This window comes from Papaver somniferum, chromosome 10 (genome assembly GCF_003573695.1).
Source record: "Papaver somniferum cultivar HN1 chromosome 10, ASM357369v1, whole genome shotgun sequence".
NCBI lineage: Eukaryota > Viridiplantae > Streptophyta > Magnoliopsida > Ranunculales > Papaveraceae > Papaver > Papaver somniferum.
The window spans coordinates 7,594,387-7,620,072 of NC_039367.1; the positions used below are offsets into that span (position 1 = coordinate 7,594,387).

The following is a 25,686-nucleotide window of genomic DNA, read 5'->3' on the forward strand; positions in this document are numbered from 1 at the left end:
CAATAGTGGATCTTTTTCCACTTTTAAAACATCTTCAGTAACTATTATATGAATAATATCAATTTGACGGGGAGTTCTATGAGAATTGTAAATCACCGACCATGTTGGATGAAATAACGACTAATTGTAGGTCTCCACATATGAAAATTCATAAGGATTTTTTGTTTGAAGTAGAGAAAATATGGTCAGAATATATCAGAGGTGATCCTGCTTTTGTGTTTCAAAGTAAGTTAAAAAAAATTAAAAAAGTTTCTTCAAGACTGGAACTAGAGGGTATTTGGCAATGTCCATGTGCAACTGAAAAATTATAAGTTAAAAGTACAAGATGCAATGAATAAGTCAGATATTGATCCATTTGATTCTGAAGCTTTAAGCAAATTGGTGGAAGCTCAAAATGAATATAATACCAGAGAAGTACAACTTAATACATTATTGAAGCAGAAATCTAGAATTAAATGGGTAAAAGAAGGGGCAGCTAACACCAACTTCGTTCATACTAATCTCAAGATAAGGCAAGCCAGGAATTGTATTAGTGAACTTGTGGATGAACATGGTGAAGTTATTTCTGATCAAAACAAGATAGTTGAAGTTTTAGTCAACCATTTCCAAGAAAAATTTAAATTCAAACAAAATGAAAATGTGGATTCATTGCTTGAAGGAATTCCAAAGGTAATATCTTCTGAAGATCAAAGCATGTTAGACAAAATTCCAGATGAGCAAGAAATTAAAGACACTCTTTTCAACATGGATCCTGACAGTTCACCTGGACCTGATGGGTTCACAGGAAATTTTTATAGAGCTTGCTGGCAAATAATACATGAAGATGTTGTCAAGGCAGTGCAGTTTTGTTGGGAAAGAAAATTTATCCCCAAAGGTCTTAATTCTAATTTCTTAGTTTTAATTCCTAAGATAGAAGGTGCTAAATCTCCTCATCAATTCAGGCCTATAGGATTGACCAACGTAAGTTTCAAGATCTTCACCAAAATCATCACTACCAGAATGAGTGAAAATGGCAAAGCTAATTTCTTCTCAACAAGTTGCATACATGGTCGATTGTCAGCCAAGCAAAATAATTTAAGTTCTTTCACTTCACAATTATAAATAATAGTATAGTTATAAAAACAGATTCGTTCCACAAGGAGATATGGGTTGTTTAATTGTTTTTGAAAACTTATGTAAATAGGAGGGATTTTGTTGTTTAAAAATAATTTAAATTAAAAACAAAAGTTAAAAAATATTTTAAGAAAATATCAGAGGAAAAAGATGATTAAGGAATTCGTCGTCCATCACCACACATGTTAATCAATCAAGCATCATTCATACACTCATTCACCAATAACCCTAAAGTATCCCCAGTCGGTGTATATACTTCGTTACGTCTCCACAAATCAACAAATAATGCAATCGCAATTATATGAATTCTTTTTCAACAAATAACCTAATGCTTATCGCTAGAAGATTCAACTCGAGGAAAGCTTTAAAATCTGTGAGACGGGTTATTCATAGGCAATACAGACACAATCGTGGTATATTCAACCTAGGCCAAGTTTTACTTGTGACTTCCTTCACGATTCACACTGCTAGTGATCACAAATTACAACTAATTATTAGAATCTTGATAAAATTACCTGAGACTTCTAATTAGTGATAGATAAGTTTATTTTGATATTTAATTCGCGAATTAAATATGCAAAAGAACTAATCAAATTACATGAACAAAATCATATAATTATTATGCTTAGTAAAACTTGAACGATAAATAAGAAAGTGAATGAAAAATCAATGCATTAATCAAATAACATGTCTGTGATTTTAGGTTACATCCCTAACCAATTAAAATAATTAGCTACTCATAATTTTTAGCAATCAAAGTAGGGAAAAGATAGAAATCAAACTACAGTCGCAGAAGGGTGTTAGCCGCTGCCACAATAGTTGTTGAAGATCTTTAGCAGCTGCGCTGAAGTTGTAACATTACTTCTAGCTACTGTTGCAAACTCCTAAATTTCTGAAATTTTCTAAGGACTTTCATCAAACAGCTTATGTGCGTGAAAACTAGGGTGAGAAGATATGTAGAGGAGATGCTCCGGGGATGCGATTTAGACCTCTATTTATAGCTTTTTCTTCCTGGAAATTCGAATCTGATAAACACCCAAGGCTAGTAAACCGACCTAAACCCTAATTTTATATCAATCCACCACCGTTCATCTTAAAATTCAACGGCTAGAGCACTAGTCATTGGCTGTTTTTCAGTTCTTCAAACTTATCAAAACTTTTCATTCCAACTGAATTCTCTCCCACGTAAATGATTCGGTACCAATCCAAGTTTCCTAGCCGCCTCAAACAATCAAAACGACTAATCAAATTACATGAACAAAATCATATAATTATTATGCTTAGTAAAACTTGAACGATAAATAAGAAAGTGAATGAAAAATCAATGTATTGATCACATAACATGTCTGTGATTTTAGGTTACATCCCTAACCAATTAAAAGAATTAGCTACTCATAATTTTTAGCAATCAAAGTAGAGAAATGATAAAAATCAAACTACAGTCGCAGAAGGGTGTTAGCCGCTGCCTCCATAGTTGTTGAAGATCTTTAGCAGCTGCGCTGAAGTTGCAACATTACTTCCAGCTACTGTTGCAAACTCCTAAATTTCTAAAATTTTCTGAGGACTTTTATCAAACAGCTTATGTGCGTGAAAACTAGGGTGAGGAGATATGTAGAGGAGATGCTCCGGGGATGCAATTTAGACCTCTATTTATAGCTTTTTCTTCCTGGAAACTCGAATCTGATAAACACCCAAGGATAGTCAACCGACCTAAACCCTAATCTTATATCAATCCATCACCATTCATCTTAAAATTCAACCGCTAGAGCACTAGTCAGTGGTTGTTTTTCAGTTCTTCAAACTTATCAAAACTTTTCATTCCAACTAAATTCTCTCCCACGTAATTGATTCGATACTAATCCAAGTTTCCTAGCCGCCTCAAACAATCAAATCTCCTCAATTCGTCATCCAAATCGATAGAAACCTCCATTGTTCTTCACTGAATTCTCGATCACGTTTTGGAGTTCTAAAACGTATCAAACTCTACTAATTCTTCTTCCTTCTTTGTCGATGCCAAGAATACGCAACTGCAGACTCTTCTTCATCACCGAGTCACAGCAGACTCGAACTCCATCAGCGAGAGCACATGAACCATATCTAGCTACACTCTGTGCTGCAGCTTGGTCACTACATCGACGGAAAGCTACCACCATTCCCTGTTATTCCACTTGTTTCATCAAACCATCCAACAGCTCGAGCTTCCATCATCACCACTGCCAATAGAAGCAACCCATTAATGGCAGCAATCATCAACTTCCGTACTCTTTCGTCAACCACTCACTCTCTACATTTATGTCATCGATCACGATCATCATCTTTAATAGTTCATGGCTAACCTTCCTCGAGTTCTTATTTTATCATCCGATAATGGCGGCAAAGCAAACTCGGACTCCAATGATTATCAGTACACTCCATCGCCGGCAATATGATCACTGCCATCTCCATTAATACCAACTGCCATTAACAGCTCCAACTCCATCGTCAGCTTCACCGAGAACATCAACATACTGCCATTAATAGCAGTAACCCATCTCCATCGATACTGGCAGCAGCAACCCTCGTGTTCAACCTTTAGCTGAGCTTTATCACCATTGATCATAACAGTAATGACCATGCCAACCTTCTTCATCGATGTTTTGCTCAAACTCTCATATCCATCGTTGTCACATGAGAAGCTCGTATAGAAGATATCCATGCAGAAACTGCACGCTGGATTTTCTGTGTTGAATTTGAAGATGGCAACCCAGAGTAATAAGACGTCTGTCTTTAACAAGATTTAAAATGCTGGTTACCCCCTTTGTAATAGAGTGTACTGTGCTTAGCATATCCCTCGAACCTGGATGCCTCTTAAACAAATAAGGTGTGCTAATATCAACCCCTTAGGAAATGACCATTTTACCCTTTTTGTCTTCCAAGTTCTTATTTTGCTCACTCATAATGACTCCGTTCTTTTGCCGCTGGATTTATATTTTCGTCCTCTTCAAGATGAAAAGTAGAAATCTTATACTTGAACTAGCTCCACTTAGTCTCTGGCCCATCTCCACCTGTAGCTAGTTTCTTTTATTGCACAATTAAGTGCCAATTCACTTCTTTTGGATGATTCACCTAATAAAACAAAAATAAGAGAAAACAAGGGTAATATACAATAATTTGCAAGAAAACCAACAAATACTAACATGGAATTGACACTAATTATATGTGAAATATGCACTTATGAAATTCCCCCACACTTGGCTTTTGCTAGTCCTCGAGCAAACTAAACTACAACAACTCCTTCTCGTCGAGGATACGGTCACACTTAGCACGTATGACAAGCCTTTAAACCCCTAGGTGTCCCTAGTGGACGAGTTATAGTCTCGTGAGGGCTTAGGAGAGGTATACCCACAAAACTTACTCCAACTTCAAAGCGTTCCAGCATCCCAAGCATTCAAAGAGCTATGAGGACATAGAGTTTCTGCATGCTAGTAATAAGAAGTTAGAAATACCAGAGAACATATTCATTCTTAAATCTTGAGTGAGAAATAACCACACCATAATGAGAGAACGCGTGTTTGAGAACGACCAATAAGCATTTCGCCTCGACTTCTGCCTCACTTAAAAGGGTTTTATGATAATTGCACTCAATATGACGGATTTTTTATGGGTCTCACATGTGTGCAGGTAGGAATGAAGAGAGAAATCCTACACACGTTGAATGGTAGGAAGGAAATCTTCTGAATTATTTTTGGAGACCCACAAGATCGTGGGAAATTAAAGACTTTTTTCTGATGATCTCTAAGAAAGGAAATCAACCACTATAGTAAGGATGAGAGTAGTTACCACCTTCACATCCGATCTGCAGTGACGAAAGCACCACTCTCACAACATCCAATAGAAACGTAGTCTTCAGCTCGTCTTCTTCATCTTCTTGGTCTTCGTCTTCGGTCTTCAACTGTTGATGATAAACTCTTGAACTTTGTAGAACTTCGACAATTAGTAACTCTTTCTCTTCAATTCCTTGTTGCTTGAAACTTCTTCATAGATTTTTCTTGTTCCCCATGGCTTTATTAAATGAATACAAAAAGAAATACAAACCAAAATAATACAAAGAATTTCTCTTGTCTCTTTTTTTTCCTTATTTTTATTATTTTTTTTATTTTTTTATTTTTTTTATTATCTTTTTTTTGATTGATGACAAGAGAAATAACTACAAACTGAAATTGTTATGGCCATGGGATAAGTACTTTACCGCTTGATTCTTCACAACTTGTATTATCTTCATATGATAAACTTCAATATAATTCTCATCTTTTGATTTTCTTCGCTCTTGTAAATAAGTATTCAACTTGAATATATAATTTCGCTCCTTATGTGTAAGTCTTCAACATGTATATAAAAATCTGCTCATTGTATGTTGCTTTACTTGGATATGAACTTTTCTTTTCCCTGTATTGTTGCTTGTAAACCTCAAACGTCTTCAACTTTCCTTGTAGATTTTGATGTCGCTCCCTTGTTGATGATGGTTGGTTTCTATGGACCTGTCGTTGGCGAAAGAGAGAATGGTGCTAACTGCAAATCAAACTACAAGAAGGTGGTTTTCATCTATAGACGTCACCCTCATGATTGACAAAATTAGCACTCAAGAGATCAAAGAGTAGTTCTTCTATTGGTGGGAGGTTGGGTAGCTCACCATTCTACCCGGAATTAACGTACGGTGACATACACTCAAAAGAAAGCTCTTTGGTCAAATACAAAGAAAATTTGGTCTGGTGCCTCTGTTGATTTGAAAATAGGTAGTCTCCACTAATTATTGATCAACAACTCTAATAATGCATTTCTCCCTGCTCCCCATTTGCATCACCGGCATGATTAAATCCATTATTTAACACTCCAATTCGTTAGAAATCCGAACGTAGTTCCCTAACACTTCCAAGTTCAGTTATGTCAATCAGAATTCTCTATGTAAACATACCTAGAACCATGCTAGTGACTCTAAAATCTATACAAGTTGGAGGTTTGTTATGCAAAAATTTTAAAAACTCATAAAGACTAAAAACTCTATATGCAAAATACTCCCCCACACTTAAACTTTATATTGTCCTTAATGTGCAAAACTGAAAATTCTGAATTCAGACGAAGCAGCATATAAAACACAAAAACTGTACAAATTGGTAAAGAATTTGGAAAAATTCCATTTCACAAAAGTTGTTCATATACGTGTTTTCTACAAAGTCTACAAATTTCTCAGTGTTTCGAGAAACGGTCTGATAGTTATGGTCTCTGGACTGAACTACGCGCAGTCTGAACATTTCTGACGAAAAGGTATTCGTCATGATTTTCTTCTAAAAATAGATTCCGGACTCAATGAAATTAAACATGGGGATGCAAATATGATATTAAAACATAAAAACAAAAAGTAAAAGGGCTTAAGATACAAAACCTATGGGTTGCCTCCCATTAAACGCTTAGTTTAACGTCTTTAGCTCGACTGTAGACTCTTTGGCTACTCCTTAGCCTGTGTGTACGCTCTTTGGCTACTCCTTAGCCTGTGTGTACGACATTAACATGAACATCCGAATGAACATCACTAGGATACCGCGTTGCTCCAAAAATATTAAAGCGAATCTTTTCATCATCAAATTCCATAGTGAGAGTTCCTTTGTCAACATCAATAACGGTTTTGGCCGTTTTCATGAAAGGCCTCCCCAATAACAGCGATATAGATGCATCCGACCCGCTATCCATTTCCAATACAACAAAATCAGCTGGAAATACGAGTTGATTCACCTTCACAAGCACATCTTCAATAATACCTCTAGGGTAAACATTAGAACGACCAGCTAGTTCAAGAACAATACGGGTTTCTTTCAAAGGACCCAAATTTAAAGACTTATAAATAGGTGCGGGCATAACATTAACCGACGCTTCTAAATCAAGCATGGCTTTTCCAAAAATTTTATTACCAATCACAACAGGTATATCGAAACTACCGGGATCCTTGCATTTAGGTGGAAGTTTCTTTTGGAGGATAGCAGAAACATTTTCCCCCACACTCATCACCTCATTACCGGTTAATCGTTTCTTGTTGGTGCATAAGTCTTTCAAAACTCTAGCATATTTAGGAACTTGCCTAATTGCATCTATCAACGGAATATTAACATGAATCTTCTTGAGTACATCTAAAATCTCCTTGTCTTGTCCACCTTTTTGTTAGAAAACCTGCCAGAAAACGGTAAAGGAGGAACATAAGTAGAAACAAGAGGTTTAGAGTTCATTTTAGGTACCTCCTCGGTTTGGGCAGAGTCAGTAATCTCTTTCTCCAAGACCGGCCCCTTGGGGTCTTTTCTTTTCTCAGCATCTTTTGGTTGCACAGTTCGTGTACCACTTCTCAATGTCACAACATTAACAGTTTCTATAGGATTAATAGGTTGAGAAGGGAGTTTCCCACTATTCTTTGTTCCCAAAAGGTTCAATCTACCTGCCATGGCGCTCATTTGTGTCTGCAACTCCTTGATTGCACCATCAGTTGTTTGTTGATTCTTTTGCACCATTATGGTTAAATTCTTCATCATAGAAAGCATCTCTGATGATTCTTAATTCTGCGTTTGTTGAAAACCACTAGGACGATTGAAAACCGGTCCTGGAGTTGCTGCTTGCTTGTTTGCATAACTGAAATTGGGATGATCTTTCCATCCTGGATTGTAAGTGTTGGAATAGGGATCATACTGCTGTCTCTGTTGATTCGGGAATACTGCATTCACTTGTTCAGCTTCTTCTTCATAAGAGGGAATGATTATTGCGGCCATTTGTTGCCTCATCTTCTCCATATTACCAATTCTATGTTCTAAGTGCGGTGAAGAAGTAACCTCATTAACCTTTCGATTCATTGACATACCTCTTGTGTTGAATTGTTGCGTGTTTGCAGCCATATTTTCGATTAATTGTGTTGCTTCATCAATGGTTTTGTTTGTCAAAGCACCACCACTAGCTGCATCGATATGATTTCTATCGGATTGGAGAAACCCATCGTAAAAATATTGCACTATGAGTTGCTCAGAGATTTGATGATGTGGGCAGCTCGCTAACAACTTCTTGTACCGTTTCCAGTAGTCGCAAAGAGTCTCATCGGTAATTTGTTCAATCCCACTAATTTCTTTACTAATAGTTGCTGCTTTAGAGGCGGGAAAGTACTTTTCTAAAATGCTTTATGCATCTCATTCCATGTTGTGATACTTCCAGGTGGAAGACTATAAAACCATTCTTCTGCAGAATCAATCAAAGAGAACGGGAAAGCTGTCAGTAAAGCTCTTCCTTGATCAGTTCCAGTTGGCTTAAAACTTGTCAACCTATGTTGAAACAGTAGTAAATGACGATTTGGATCGTCTCCTGGAAGCCCTTTAAACTTCGGTAACCAATGAATCAACTGAGATTTGAGCTCAATTGATTCTTCCAAGTTGACACACAACTTCTGTTGATCAAACGATGGGGATGTCAGATCTTTGAGTGTCCTCCTGGGAGGTGGAGGTGGTGGAGCTGCGTCATTTCCCTGGTTCCCTTGGTTTCCCTGGTTACCAGTGTTTTGGTTGTTCGTTCTTCCAACCATCACTTCTTTTTGTGCTTTTCGAGGTTCTTGTAGTATTGTTCCTCTCCGAGATGAAATTCCGCACCTTTGGTAATCCCAACGTTTGGATGCCAGAAATCAAGATTCTCAAAAACAAAATTAAAAACTAAAAATAAGATATCAAAAACAAAATAACAATCCGCTATGCCTCCTCGGCAGCGGCGCCAAAATTTGGTCGGTTGTCAGCCAAACAAAAATAATTTAAGTTCTTTCATTTCACAATTATAAATAATAGTATAGTTATAAGAACATATTCGTTCCACAAGGAGATATGGGTTGTTTAATTGTTTTTGAAAAATTATGTAAATTGGGGGGATTTTGTTGTTTAAAAATAATTTAAATTAAAAACAAAAGTTAAAAAATGTTTTAAGAAAACATCAGAGGAAAAAGTTGGTTAAGGAATTCGTCGTCCATCACCGCATATGTTAATCAAGCATCATTCACACACTCATTCACCAATAACCCTAAAGTATCCCCAATCGGTGTATATATTTCGTTACGTCTCCACAAATCAACAAATAATGTAATCGCAATTATATGAATTCTTTTCCAACAAATAACCTAATGCTTATCGCTAGAAGATTCAACTCGAGGAAAGCTTTAAAATCTATGAGACGGGTTATTCATAGGCAATACAGACACAATCGTGGTATATTCAACCTAGGCCAAGTTTTACTTGTGACTTCCTTCACGATTCACACCGCTAGTGATCACAAATTACTACTAATTATTAGAATCTTGATAAAATTATCTAAGACTTCTAATTATTGATAAATAAGATTATTTTGATATTTAATTCGCGACTTAAATATGCAAAACAACTAATCAAATTACATGAACAAAATCATATAATTATTATGCTTGGTAAAACTTGAACGATAAATAAGAAAGTGAATGAAAAATCAATGCACTAATCAAATAACATGTCTGTGATTTTAGGTTACATCCCTAACCAATTAAAAGAATTAGTTACTCATATTTTTTAGCAATCAAAGTAGAGCAAAGATAGAAATCAAACTACAGTCGCAGAAGGGTGTTAGCCGCTGCCACAATATTTGTTAAAGATCTTTACAGCTGCACTGAAGTTGCAACAATACTTCCAGCTACTGTTGCAAACTCCTAAATTTCTGAAATTTTCTAAGGACTTTTATCGAACAGCTTATGTGCGTGAAAACTAGGGTGAGGAGATATGTAGAGGATATGCTCCGGGATGCGATTTAGACCTCTATTTATAGCTTTTTCTTCCTGGAACTCGAATCTGATAAACACCCAAGGCTAGTAAACCGACCTAAACCCTAATCTTATATCAATCCATCACCGTTCATCTTAAAATTCAACGGCTAGAGCACTAGTCAGTGGTTGTTTTTCAGTTCTTCAAGCTTATCAAAACTTTTCATTCCAACTAAATTCTCTCCCACGTAAATTATTCGGTACCAATGCAAGTTTCCTAGCCGCCTCAAACAATCAAATCTCCTCAATTCGTCATCCAAATCGATAGCAACCTCCATTATTCTTCACTGAATTCTCGATCACGTTTTGGAGTTCTAAAACGTATCAAACTCTACTAATTCTTCTTCCTTCTTTGTCGATGCCAAGAATACGCAGCTGCAGACTCTTCTTCATCACCGAGTCACAGCAGACTCGAACTCCATCAGCGAGAGCACATGAACCATATCTAGCTACACTCTGTGGTGAAGCTTGGTCACTACATCGACGGAAAGCTACCACCATTCCCTGTTATTCCACTTGTTTCATCAAACCATCCAACAACTCGAGCTTCCATCATCACTACTGCCAATAGAAGCAACCCATTAATGGAAGCAACCCATGATCACTGCCATCTCCATTAATACCAACTGCCATTAACAGCTCCAACTCCATCGTCAGCTTCACCGAGAACATCAACATACTGCCATTAATAGCAGTAACCCATCTCCATCGATACTGGCAGCAGCAACCCTCGTGTTCAACCTTTAGCTGAGCTTTATCACCATTGATCATAACAGTAATGACCATGCCAACCTTCTTCATCGATGTTTTGCTCAAACTCTCATATCCATCGTTGTCACATGAGAAGCTCGTATAGAAGATATCCATGCAGAAACCGCACGCTGGATTTTCTGTTTTGAATTTGAAGATGGCAACCCAGAGTAATAAGACGTCTGTCTTTAACAAGATTTAAAATGCTGGTTACCCCCTTTGTAATAGAGTGTATTGTGCTTAGCATATCCCTCGAACCTGGATGCCTCTTAAACAAATAAGGTGTGCTAATAGCAACCCCTTAGGAAATGACCATTTTACCCTTTTTGTCTTCCAAGTTCTTATTTTGCTCACTCATAATGACTCCGTTCTTTTGCCGCTGGATTTATATTTTCGCCCTCTTCAAGATGAAAAGTAGAAATCTTATACTTGACCCATCTCCACTTAGTCTTTGGCCCATCTCCACTTGTAACTAGTTTCTTTTATTGCACAATTAAGTGTCAATTCACTTCTTTTGGATGATTCACCAAATAAAAAAAAAATAAGAGAAAACAAGGGTAATATACAATAATTTGCAAGAAAACCAACAAATACTAACATGGAATTGACACTAATTATATGTGAAATATGCACTTATGAAATTCCGCCACACTTGGCTTTTGCTAGTCCTCGAGCAAACTAAACTAAACTACAACAACTCCTTCTCGTCGAGGATACGGTCACACTTAGCGCGTATGACAAGCCTTTAAACCCCTAGGTGTCCCTAGTGGATGAGTTATAGTATCGTGAGGGCATACGGGAGGTATACCAACAAAACCTACTCCAACTTCAAAGCGTTTCAGCGTCCCAAGCATTCAAAGAGCTATGAGGACATAGAGTTTCTGCATGCTAGTAATAAGAAGTTAGAAATACCAGAGAACATATTCATTCTTAAATCTTGAGTGAGAAATAACCACACCATAATGAGAGAACGCGTGTTTGAGAACGACCAATAAACATTTCGCCTCGACTTCTACCTCACTTAAAAGGGTTTTATGATAATTGCACTCAATAAGACGACTTTTTTATGGGTCTCACATGTGTGCAGGTAGGAATGAAGAGAGAAATCCTACACACGTTGAATGGTAGGAAGGAAACCTTCCGAATTATTTTTGGAGTCCCACAAGATCGTGGGAAATAAAAGACTTTTTTCTGATGATCTCTAAGAAAGGAAATCAACCACTATAGCAAGGATGAGAGTACTTACCACCTTCACATCCGATCTGCAGTGACAAAAGCACCACTCTCATAGCATCCAATAGAAACGTAGTCTTTCAGCTCGTCTTCTTCATCTTCTTGGTCTTCGTCTTCGGGCTTCAACTGTTGATGATAAACTCTTGAACTTCGTAGAACTTCGACAATTAGTAACTCTTTCTCTTCAATTCCTTGTTGCTTGAAACTTCTTCATAGATTTTTCTTCTTCCCCATGGCTTTATTAAATGAATACAAAAAGAAATACAAACCAAAATAATACAAAGAATTTCTCTTGTCTCTTTTTTTTCCTTTTTTTTTATTATTATTTTTATTTTTTTATTTTTTTTATTATCTTTTTTTTGATTGATGACAAGAGAAATAACTACAAACTGAAATTGTTATGGCCATGGGATAAGTACTTTACCGCTTGATTCTTCACAACTTGTATTATCTTCATATGATAAACTTCAATATAATTCTCATCTTTTGATTTTCTTCGCTCTTGTAAATAAGTATTCAACTTGAATATATAATTTCGCTCCTTATGTGTAAGTCTTCAACATGTATATAAAAATATGCTCATTGTATGTTGCTTTACTTGGATATGAACTTTGCTTTTCCCTGTATTGTTGCTTGTAAACCTCAAACGTCTTCAACTTTCCTTGTAGATTTTGATGTCGCTCCCTTGTTGATGATGGTTGGTTTCTATGGACCTGTCGTTGGCGAAAGAGAGAATGGTGCTAACTGCAAATCAAACTACAAGAAGGTGATTTTCATCTATGGACATCACCCTCATGATTGACAAAATTAGCACTCAAGAGATCAAAGAGTAGTGCTTCTATTGGTGGGAGGTTGGGTAGCTCACCATTCTACCCGGAATTAACGTATGGTGACATACACTCAAAAGAAAGCTCTTTAGTCAACTACAAAGAAAATTTGGTCTGGTGCCTCTGTTGATTTGAAAATAGGTAGTCTCCACTAAAGATTTATCAACAACTCTAATAATTCATTTCTACCTTCTCCCCATTTGCATCACCGGCATGATTAAATCCATTATTTAACACTCCAATTCGTAAGAAATCCGAACGTAGTTCTCTAACACTTCCAAGTTCAGTTATGTCGGTTAGAATTCTCTATGTAAACATACCTAGAAGCATTCTAGTGACTCTAAGATATATACAAGTTGGAGGTTTGTTATGAAAAATTTTAAAAACTCTATATGCAAAATACTCCCCCACACTTAAACTTTACATTGTCCTCAATGTGCAAAAATAAAAATTCTGAATTCAGACGAAGCAGCAGAAAAAAAACAAAAACTGTACAAATTGGTAAAGAATTTGTAAAAACTCCATTTCACAAAAGTTATTCATATACGTGTTTTCTACAAAGTGTTAAAATGGCTTAGTGTTTTGAGAAACGGTCTGATAGTTATGGTCTCTGGAATGAACTACGTGCAGTCTGAATATTTCTGACAAAAAGGTATTCGTCATGATTTTCTTCTAAAAATATATTCCGGAGAAATTAAACATGGGGATGCAAATATGATATGAAAACAACAAAAACAAAAAGTAAAAGGGTTTAAGATACAAAACCTATGGGTTGCCTCCCATTAAGCGCTTAGTTTAACGTCTTTAGCTCGACTGTAGACTCTTTGGCTACTCCTTAGCCTGTGTCTACGACATTAGCATGAACAACACTAGGATACCGCAATTCTCCAAAAATATTAAAGCGAATCTTTTCATCATCGAATTCCATAGTGAGAGTTCCTTTGTCAACATCAATAACGGTTTTGGACGTTTTTAGGAAAGGCCTCCCCAATAACAGCGTTATAGATGTATCCGACCCGCTATCCATTTCCAATACAACGAAATCAGCTGGAAATACGAGTTTATTCCCATGCACAAGCACATCTTCAATAATACCTCTAGGATAAACATTAGAACGATCAGCTAGTTCAAGAACAATACGGGTTTCTTTCAAAGGACCCAAATTCAAAGACTCATAAATAGATGCAGGCATAACATTAACCGATGCTCCTAAATCAAGCATGGCTTTTCCAAACCTTTTATTACCAATCACAACAGGTATATCGAAACTACCGGGATCCTTGCATTTAGGTGGAAATTTCTTTTGGAGGATAGCAGAAACATTTTCTCCCACACTCATCACCTCATTATCGGTTAATCTTTTCTTGTTGGTGCATAAGTATTTCAAAACTCTAGCATATTTAGGAACTTTCCTAATTGCATCTATCAACGGAATATTAACATGAATCTTCTTGAGTACATCTAAAATCTCCTTGTCTTGTTCCACCTTTTTGTTAGCAAACCTGCCAGGAAACGGTAAAGGAGGAACATAAGTAGAAACAAGAGGTTTAGAGTTCGTTTTAGGTACCTCCTCGGTTTGGGAAGAGTCACTAATCTCTTTCTCCAAGACCGGCCCCTTGGGGTCTTTTCTTTTCTCAGCATCTTTTGGTTGCACAGTTCGTGTACCACTTCTCAATGTCACAACATTAACAGTTTCTATAGGATTAATAGGTTGAGAAGGGAGTTTCCCACTATTCTTTGTTCCCAAAAGGTTCAATCTACCTGCCATGGCGCTCATTTGTGTCTGCAACTCCTTGATTGCACCATCAGTTGTTTGTTGATTCTTTTGCACCATTATGGTTAAATTCTTCATCATAGAAAGCATCTCTGATGATTCTGAATTCTGCGTTTGTTGAAAACCACTAGGACGATTGAAAACCGGTCCTGGAGTTGCTGCTTGCTTGTTTGCATAACTGAAATTGGGATGATCTTTCCATCCTGGATTGTAAGTGTTGGAATAGGGATCATATTGCTGTCTCTGTTGATTCGGGAATACTGCATTCACTTGTTCAGCTTCTTCTTCATAAGAGGGAATGATTATTGCGGCCATTTGTTGCCTCATCTTCTCCATATTACCAATCCTATGTTCTAAGTGCGGTGAAGAAGTAACCTCATTAACCTTTCGATTCATTGACATACCTCTTGTGTTGAATTGTTGCGTGTTTGCAGCCATATTTTCGATTAATTGTGTTGCTTCATCAATGGTTTTGTTTGTCAAAGCACCACCACTAGCTGCATCGATATGATTTCTATCGGATTGGAGAAACCCATCGTAAAAATATTGCACTATGAGTTGCTCAGAGATTTGATGATGTGGGCAGCTCGCTAACAACTTCTTGTACCGTTTCCAGTAGTCGCAAAGAGTCTCATCGGTTATTTGTTCAATCCCACTAATTTCTTTACTAATAGTTGCTGCTTTAGAGGCGGGAAAGTACTTTTCTAAAATGCTTTATGCATCTCATTCCATGTTGTGATACTTCCAGGTGGAAGACTATAAAACCATTCTTCTGCAGAATCAATCAAAGAGAACGGGAAAGCTGTCAGTAAAGCTCTTCCTTGATCAGTTCCAGTTGGCTTCAAACTTGTCCACCTATGTGGAAACAGTAGTAAATGACGATTTGGATCGTGTCCTTGAATCCCTTTAAACTTCGGTAATCAATGAATCAACTGAGATTTGAGCTCAATTGATTCTTCCAAGTTGACACATAACTTCTGTTGGTCAAACGATGGGGATGTCAGATCTTTGAATGTCCTCCTGGGAGGTGGAGGTGGTGGAGATGCGTCATTTCCCTTGGTTTCCCTGGTTACCAGTGTTTTGGTTGTTCGTTCCTCCAACCATCTCTTCTTTTTGTGCTTTTCGAGGTTCTTGTAGTATTGTTCCTCTCCGAGTTGAAATTCCGCACCTTTGGTAATCCTAACGTTTGTATGCCAGAGGTCAAGTACTGAAACAAGAGTCTCAAAAACAAAATTAAAAACTAAAATAAGAAATCAAAAAAAAAAAAATAACAATCTGCTATGCCTTCCTGGAAGCAGCGCCAAAATTTGGTCGGTTGTCAGCCAAGCAAAAATAATTTAAATTCTTTCACTTCATAATTATAAATAAGAACAGATTCGTTCCACAGGGAGATATGGGTTGTTTAATTGTTTTTGAAAACTTATGTAAATAGGGAGGATTTTGTTGTTTAAAAATAATTTAAATTAAAAACAAAAGTTAAAAAATGTTTTAAGAAAATATCAGAGGAAAAAGATGGTTAAGGAATTCACCGTCCATCACCACACATGTTAATCAATCAAGCATCATTCACACACTCATTCACCAATAACCCTAAAGTATCCCCAATCGGTGTATATACTTCGTTACGTTTCCACAAATCAACAAATAATGCAATAGCAATTATATGAATTCTTTTACAAAAAATAACCTAATGCTTATCGCTAGAAGATTCAACTCGAGGAAAGCTTTAAAATCTATGAGACGGCTTATTCATATGCAATACAGACACAATCGTGGTATATTCAACCTAGGCCAAGTTTTACTTGTGACTTCCTTCACGATTTACACCGCTAGTAATCACAAATTACTACTAATTATTAGAATCTTGATAAAATTACCTAAGATTTCTAATTAGTGATAGATAAGTTTATTTTGATATTTAATTCGCGACTTAAATATGCAAAACGACTAATCAAATTACATGAACAAAATCATATAATAATTATACTTAGTAAAACTTGAACGATAAATAAGAAAGTGAATGAAAAATCAATGCATTAATCAAATAATATGTCTGTGATTTTAGGTTACATCCCTAACCAATTAAAAGAATTAGCTACTCATAATTTTTAGCAATCAAAGTAGAGAAAAGATAGAAATCAAACTACAGTCGCGCAGAAGGGTGTTAGCCGCTGCCACCATAGTTTTTGAAGATCTTTAGCAGCTGTGCTGAAGTCGCAACATTACTTCCAGCTACTGTTGCAAACTCCTAAATTTCTGAAATTTTCTAAGGACTTTTATCGAACAGCTTATGTGCGTGAAAACTAGGGTGAGGAGATGTGTAGAGGAGATGCTCCGGGGATGCGATTTAGACCTCTATTTATAGCTTTTTCTTCCTGGAAGTTCGAATCTGATAAACACCCAAGGCTAGTAAACCGACCTAAACCCTAATCTTATATCAATCCACCACCGTTCATCTTAAAATTCAACGGCCAGAGCACTAGTCGGTGGTTGTTTTTCAGTTCTTCAAACTTATCAAAACTTTTCATTCCAACTGAATTCTCTCCCATGTAATTGATTCGATACCAATCCAAGTTTTCTAAGCGCCTCAAACAATCAAATCTCCTCAGTCCGTCATCCAAATCGATAGCAACCTCCATTATTCTTCACTGAATTCTCGGTCACGTTTTGGAGTTCTAAAGCGTATGAAACTCTACTAATTCTTCTTCCTTCTTTGTCGATGCCAAGAATACGCAGCTGCAGACTCTTCTTCATCACCGAGTCACAGCAGACTCGAACTCCATCAGCGAGAGCACATGAACCATATCTAGCTACACTCTGTGGTGCAGCTTGGTCATTACATCGACGGAAAGCTACCACCATTCCCTGTTATTCCACTTGTTTCATCAAACCATCCAACAACTCGAGCTTCCATCATCACTACTGCCAATAGAAGCAACCCATTAATGGAAGCAATCATCAACTTCCGTACTCTTTCGTCAACCACTCACTCTCTCCATTTCTGTCATCGATCACGATCATCATCTTTAATAGTTCATGGCTAACCTTCCTTGAGTTCTTATTTTATCATCCGATAATGGCAGCACAGCAAAATCGGACTCCAATGATTATCAGTACACTCCATCGCCGGCAATATGATCACTGCCATCTCCATTATACCAACTGCCATTAACAGCTCCAACTCCATCGTCAGCTTCACCGAGAACATCAACATACTGCCATTAATAGCAGTAACCCCTCTCCATCGATACTGGCAGCAGCAACCCTCGTGTTCAACCTTTAGCTGAGCTTTATCACCATTGATCATAACAGTAATGACCATGCCAACCTTCTTCATCGCTGTTTTGCTCAGACTCTCATATCCATCGTTGTCACATGAGAAACTCGTATAGCAGATATCCATGAAGAAACTGCACGCGGGATTTTCTGTTTTGAATTTGAAGATGGCAACCCAGAGTAATAAGATGTCTGTCTTTAACAAGATTTAAAATGCTGGTTTCCCCATTTGTAATAGACTAGACTGTGCTTAGCATATTCCTTGAACCTGGCTGCCCCTTAACCAAAAAAGGTGTGCCAATAGCAATCCCTTAGGAAATGACCATTTTACCTTTTTTGTCTTCCAAGTTCTTATTTTGCTCATAATTTCTTCATACGAACTCATAATGACTCCGTTCTATCGCCGCTGGCTTTATATTTTCGTCCTCTTCAAGATGAAAAGTAGAAATCTTGTACTTGAACGAGCTCCACTTAGTCTTTGGCCCATCTCCACTTGTAGCTAGTTTCTTTTATTGCACAATTAAGTGCCAATTCACTTCTTTTGTATGATTCACCTAATAAAACACAAATAAGAGAAAACAAGCATAATATACAGTAATTTGCAAGAAAACCAACAAATACTAGCATGGAACTGACACTAATTATATGTGAAATATGCACTATCAATACATCAAAGGAAGGTGCATTCAAGAGCAAATTCTTCTAGCTTCTCATATGGTAAATGAGATGAAAAAGAAAAGAAGGGGTGGAAATGTGGGGCTAAAACTAGATATTTCACAGGCATATGATTCAGTCAACTGGGATTTCTTGTTGAAGGTGCTAAGTAAATATGGATTTTCCAATTCTTGGTGTGAGTGGATACATACTATTTTTAAGTTAGCAAAGATTTCAGTAATGATCAATGGAGGTCCTCAAGGTTTCTTCTCTACTGAAAGGTGTTTAAGACAAGGATATCCCTTGTCACAATTCTATTTGTCTTAATGGAGGATGTTTTAAGAAGAAACTTAACTCAAATGGTGCAAAATGGAGATATTGAACCCATGGTTATTAGAAAAGGTATTCATCCTACACATCTGTTTTTTGCAGATGATGTATTTATATTCTGCAATGGAGGGAAAAGAGTATTCATAATCTTCTGAGCTTATTGGATTCTTATCAAAAAGCTTCAGGTCAATTAATCAATACATCAAAAAGCAAACTTTTTATTGAAGGCGCTACATCTGTCAGAAAAATTCAGATTCAGCAAATGATGCAGATGGATATCAGTAGCTTTCCATACAAATACCTTGGAATTATTATTCATCCTGGTAGAGTTAAAGCTTCCAAAATATGGCCAATGGTGGAGATGATGCAAAAGAAGCTTGCAGCTTGGAAGGGTAAACTATTGTCATTTCAAGAAAGGTTAGTTCTTGTTAAATCAGTCTTATGCAATATTCCAATATACAAAATGGCTATTTATAAGTGGCCATCTTCAATCATTAAAACTTGTGAGAGAATAATAAGGAATTTCCTTTGGGATGGTGATGGTGAGACTAGGAAATACAATACCTTAGGATGGGAAAATGTTTGTGTTCCATTCAGTGAAGATGGCTTAGGCATTCAAAGATTAGAAGTCCTTAACAAAGCCTTACTAATGAAGAATCTATGGAAAATTCTCAATTCCAATTAAGAATGGGCTTTATTCATCAAAGCAAAATTCATGGACAAAAATAATCAATGGAGCAAAAATTGGCATATGTCTTCTACATTGATAGGATTTAAATGGGATTGGGAATCCTTAAAAGAGAACATTAGGTGGTGCATTAGGGATGGACAAAAAATTTCCTTATGGTTTTATCATTGGATTGGAGATTCTCCTATTATAGAATCAGTAGGATTCACTGCATTTGTTAAAGAAAACATTCATCTTAAAGTTGCAGATATTTTGACAGATAATGAGTGGAGAATTCCAAGTGAAATCCAACAGTATTTACCTTCCTTAAATCTGCCAAATGTTGGAGGTGGTAAAGATTAATTAGTCTGGATTGGTGATCTCAAAGGAAAGTTTACCACTTCCTCTGCAATTGAAATGATAAGATTCAAGAAGCCAAAACTGCAATGGCCTAAGAAAATTTGGAATTCTTTTCTTCATCCAAGTACTGCCAGTAATGTATGGAAGATAATTCAAGGTATATATATGGATGATATGACAATGGTTAACCAAGGATATGAAATAGTTTTCAGATGTTGCATCTGTCAAGAAGAGCAAGACAACATGGATCACCTCTTGTGGACTTGTAACTTTAGTTATAACATTTGGAACTGGATATGTTCCATTTTTGATTTTAAATGTCCAAAATCTTTTGAAGATTTATGGAAAAGTGCAAGAAATAGAAGCCCCTTGATAAAAGAAGTATGGATTACAGCAAGCTGCTCTATAGTGAAAGAATTATGGTTTCAGAAAAATAGGAAATACTTTGATAATGTTAATCCTAATGTTCGGCATTTCAAAAGCAGAATTATGAAAATGGTGTGGGAAGGTGGTTTGAGAATTAAAGCTAACAAATAGGATCAAAATTATGATCAAGATATAATCCTTTTCTTCAAGCTTGGCACCAGAAGAATCAAATTCCAAGAAATCAAAGTTTGTCATTGGAAAGCTCCCAGTTTTGGTGTAACCTTATTCTGTTGTGATGGAGCTTCTTTGGAAATCCAGGATTAGAAGGATTCGGGGTTGTAGTCAGAGATCATTTGTATCAGGTAATCTGCACTCTAACTGGAGGTTTGGGTATAACCACTAATTACATTGCAGAAGTCTTTGTTGTGACTTGTGCTGTTGAATAGAAGCTTGGAAATATAATCATCAGCTCAGATTCTCAAACAGTCATAACTGAATTTACCTCTGGTAAAATTCCTTGGTTCATCAAAATGAGGTAGAGAAGAACATCTAGTCAACTAATGTCTATTAGGTTCTGTCATTGTTATAGGGAAACAAAATTTTCTGCAGATGTTGTTGCAAAGAAGGGAACTCAGCTTAGAGCAGGTGAAAGACAAATTTATATGGGAAGACCCCCTTTGTTATCTAGAGTTGAATTTCCATGCATAAACTACTACAGATTTAGCTGAAATATAAAGCTATCTGAAGTTTTATTTCCTGGGCCTTGTTGTTGGGCCTGTTCTTTTAGATTCCCTTTGAGTTAGGCTTCATTTTAGTTTTGTTTTTAATTCATATTTTGTTGGATGTAACTCTTAATTCTTTTTAATAAATTTCATGTGATTCAGAAGAAAAAAAAACATATAAAAATTCACGAGCATCATTTCCACCTCCTTTTACCTTTAAGTATGGATCAAACTTTGTTTTTGTCAATTGACAAAGTGTCAAATTTAGACCTCAACTCTATCATAGAATTCTCTTTATCCTTCTGCTTATTCCCTGAGAAAGGGTATCTTTCTCCTATAGGATTATTGGGATGCCAATGTGGCTTCCGAGATGGCCTCGAGTCTTAAAATGGTTTTAAACCCATGACTGGAAAAAAGTACACATAAATCAATACAAAACCAAAACATATTTGGAAATGGAACACAAAATTACATGTAGAAGACCAACATTCCCTGCAATTTTTGTTTCATTCCACCTCGAAGATTTACAAAAACTCAAGTAAGTAAGAAAGGGTGGCGGGGCCCCACGAGTACTTAGGTACCTCGTTCTGCTTCGGATCAAGACTGCAAGTCTTTAACAACTGTAGATAACAAGCACTGAAGCTGTTACCCGATAAATCGAAAAAAATTGATGGTGCCAAGAGCATACATCAAGTAATCTATAATTGTATGTCTAAATTTTGTTTCGTCTATCACCACCTTTCTGTCTTTTTTCTTTACTAAAGAGTTCTCAAACTTTTATCTCAAACGACCCAAGTTAATCTTTCTTGCAATGAGAACTGATACAAAAGATTCATCCGCTTCTCTTTGTGTCCTTTTTGCTCTAGGTTTTTCTCCGCTACCAATCTCAAACTCTTCATCAGCTTCATTTACGCCCCATCTAAGACATTCTCTTACCAACACATGAAGATCTTTAAAATGAAGAGAGTTGTTGAAACCCTTCAATACGACTTTTCCTTCATATATCAGTGATTTGGAAAGCATCATCTGAAGTGATAATCCTCTCATCGAATGGAAAATAAAAAGTCATAGTTTCAGGACATAATCTTTCCCTAAATCCATAAAAAATAACAACATCATATTCCTTATGTGCATACTCAATTCCAGGCCATAACCCCAAATATTTTACCAAATCTACCACCGCTTCGCTTTATTATCCAACGACCAATACTTCGCCTTCTGGTGTTTCAATTTCGGGACCGCTTTTGCATAATCCTACATAAATCATAAAAATGTTATTGTTAATAAACAATGATAAATAAATTAAAATAAAATATATAATCTTAGAAGATGGCTCTGACTTAAGGCCGGTGTACCTGCTAGGAAGAAAGTTTCCTTGGGACTTTTATCCGATGATGGCTCTGACTTGAGGCCTGCTGACATTCTTGTCCATAATTGGATAAATGGTTAGGATACTTGTTTTGACGTCACTGGGGTTTCTCCTTTCACAGGTAAAGGGGTTCGTGATTTCGTACCTGGCCTTGCTATCTCTAATTCTGTCACTTGAAAGCGTAAAAAATATTTGGATAAGTGTAGTGCTCATGGTTATGGTCTGGGTGTCTTAGCTTCTCCACCCTTGGTGATCTTGGGGATGACATGGTGGTTTTTATGAAAAGATTGAGGTGGTGCATAGCTAGTCGTGAATTCCATGACAAACTTTATTTTCTTCCACAGGATAGGGATTGTCATTCAAAAAAGGGTCGGTGCGCAGCTTGTTGCGAGGTTACCGACCATCTCCATTGTAATTGAAGAATTGGAGTATTAGTATCATATGAATAAATATATTTTGAGAAAATAAAATCTTAGAAGAACTCCTAGAATTATATCATTATGTACGCTCGATAAACCCTTGCAGCCTATAAAATTTCGTAACCAAACAAGATTGACCTATCTCTTGCCTCACCTCAAGGTCTACCATTCTCCTTATCGGGTAAAAACATCATATTATCATTAATTTGTCTTGCCGTAGGTGGAGGTGGATATTTGTTTTCTTTTTCTTTGCATTTACCATTAGCTTCCTTTGTTCTAGCCGATGGACCAACACTTGTTCGACCGTTTCTTCTTCTTGAATGTCACCAATTTCTTGATTTCGTTATTGAGAAACGTAAGTGCACGTTCACAAATCTATTATTTTCTTGTTCTACCAATGGAAAGTGCACCTTTCTTACTTTTGTCTGCAGGTATGTTGCGACGATGGGTTAGAGTCCGCTCATGCGTCTTAGTGTTACTTCTTATGTTATCTCTTTCTTTTCTTTTCCTCTATTCCTAAAAATGTTAAAAACTATGTTTAGCAGATACATATTGAAAAAGAGGGGGTCTAACAACCACACCCAATATTTCTCTTAGAAATCTGTATGGACTAACTCGAATATACTTTCAAGAGAATCAATCTTAAGAAAAGTATATCCAAGAGTTGTATCTCTGTTTCACAATGTAATCAGCAAATCAAAGAGATAGAAATACGCGAGCCTGATTATTATGTGAAACAACTTGAACGGTACTAAAGACCAATGTTCAAGTGTCAATCAATTTAAATCAAAGATCAAAAGTTGTATTATCTAATTGATTGAACTACGCACAACCTGTGATATTTCAATTATATAAAATATAATGCGGAAAATAAATAACAACACCAGAAGTTTTATTAACGAGGAAACCGCAAATGTAAAAAAAAAAAAAACGGGACCTGGTCCATATTTGAACACCACACCCTATTAAGCCGCTACAGACACTAGCCTACTCCATGTTAACTTCGGACTGGAATGTAGTTGAGCCCTAACCAAGTGTCACACTGATCAAGGTACAGTCGCGTTCCTTACGCCTCTAAAACCACGCCGGATTCTGTGCACTTGATTTCCTTAGCTGATCTCACCCACAACTAAGAGTTGCTACGACTCAAAGTCAAAGACTTGATAAACCAATGTGTCTCACACATAAAAGTCTATTGAATAGATAAATCTGTCTCCCACAGAAATACCTATGAGTTTAGTTCCGTCTTTTGATAAATCAAGGTGAACATGAACCAATTAATACACCAGACTTATATTCCCGAAGAATACCTAGTAATATCAATCACCTCACAATAATCTTAATCGTATGGTAGCGAAACAAGATATTGTGGAATCACAAACGATGAGAAGATGTTTGTGACTACTTTTTATCTTGCATATCGGAGATTAACTCTCAAGCAAATCTTAGAGAAGATAATACTCAATACGATAGAAAATAACAAGATCAGAACACGCAACTACAAAGAAAATAGTTGGGTTTGGCTTCACAATCCCAATGAAGTCATTAAGTCGTTAACCTACTAGGTTTTGGAAAAATCTAAGGTTAAAGGAGAATCGACTCTAGTCGCAACTAGTATCACACAAGAGGTGTGGGGATTAGGTTTCCTAGTTGCTAGAGTTCTTCCTTATATAACAAATCAGGGTTTGCAATCAATGTTAAATTGGTAACAAAGTATTCAATATTCACCGTTAGATGAAAACCTGATTAGACTCAAGATAATATCTTTCAACCGTTAGATCGAACTTAGCTTGTTACATACAAATGAAAAGTGACTTCATTTAGATATGGGTAATCGTACCTAAATGTGTACACCTTTTTTGGCTCAACAATAGTTAACCGAAGTTAGCCATATGAACACTTTCATATCAACATTGGTCATCTTAACCATAAATAGTTCAAATGACTCAAATGAAACTAGTTTTAGAGTTGTTCAATTGTCTATATTCTCATAAAACTATACAAGACACAATTGAAGCAAAATAGATTTGATTCACTCGAATCAATTCATGAACATTATAGCCACGGTTTGCAAAAGATTGCATTCCTTAATATATAAATGTATTAGTTCATGAACAAACCGATTTTAGAACATAACCTACTCAAGTATGCATACCGGTACGCATACCTTCCAAACTCAGTTGAATTTCCGGAACTTGAAACTCACGCCGGTATGCATACTAAGTTCCCGGACATTCATTAACCAGCCAGTACGCATACGAGTATGCATACTATGGTTCCCAGACTTGGAATAACTTGCAACAGTTAGCATACAAGTACGCATACTGTGTTATATCTAATCATGGTTATTTTTTCTAAACTCCCATTTAAATCATTGAAACATTCTTAGATGACGAAAATAGTTGTCTCACACAAACTATTAGCTTCAAAGCAATTTTCAAGTAATCGAATGATCAATACGAAGCATTCCGAGTCTACATCAAGTGACTGTCTCATACAAATCATGTAAGATGTTACAAGGCGATTTTCACATGATCATCTTTTGACTTTCGTCAAGAATATAATATGAACTTGGTTAAAGCGAAAGCTAACCAACACATATTTCGAGAAATATGTTAGGGAGTTAAAATCATCTCGAAATATTGAATGTGTATAATCGAAGTCTATATAGTTATACGACTTTTGTCTCAAATAGGAGATATATTAGATAGATTTTTAAGTGATAGATGGGTTCAAGTCCACATACCTTTTGTTGATGAAATTCCACAAGCTCCCCTTAGTAGTTCTTCGTCTTTAATCGATGAACGTCGTGAAGTATAATGCTCCACTACACTTTATATCCTAATCCGAGACTTAGCTATAAGTAGACTAGAAATCAAGATTTATAGTTTTGGAAACTAAACTTGACAAACAAGCTTGAGATAGCAGTGCTTGCGATTTCGATCGAGTAGTGCTCTAACACATATGACAAAGTTCGATACATTAGATACGACCCA

General features: G+C 36.5%; 2 protein-coding genes across 2 annotated transcripts; both read right to left on the reverse strand.

The window, feature by feature from the left end:
* Positions 1 to 6,633: 6,633 nt before the first annotated feature.
* On the reverse strand, positions 6,634 to 7,643 carry LOC113315303. The gene is made up of 2 exons (XM_026563598.1): positions 7,312 to 7,643; positions 6,634 to 7,222 (listed from the first exon to the last, which is right to left on the reverse strand). Exons 1-2 carry the CDS (start codon positions 7,641 to 7,643, stop codon positions 6,634 to 6,636), a joined length of 921 nt encoding a protein of 306 aa, XP_026419383.1.
* A 5,945-nt stretch (positions 7,644 to 13,588) lies between these two features.
* Positions 13,589 to 14,587, reverse strand: LOC113315304. Its single transcript, XM_026563599.1, has one exon. The coding sequence runs from the start codon at positions 14,585 to 14,587 to the stop codon at positions 13,589 to 13,591; it is 999 nt and encodes a 332-aa protein (XP_026419384.1).
* Between the last annotated feature and the right edge of the window lie 11,099 nt (positions 14,588 to 25,686).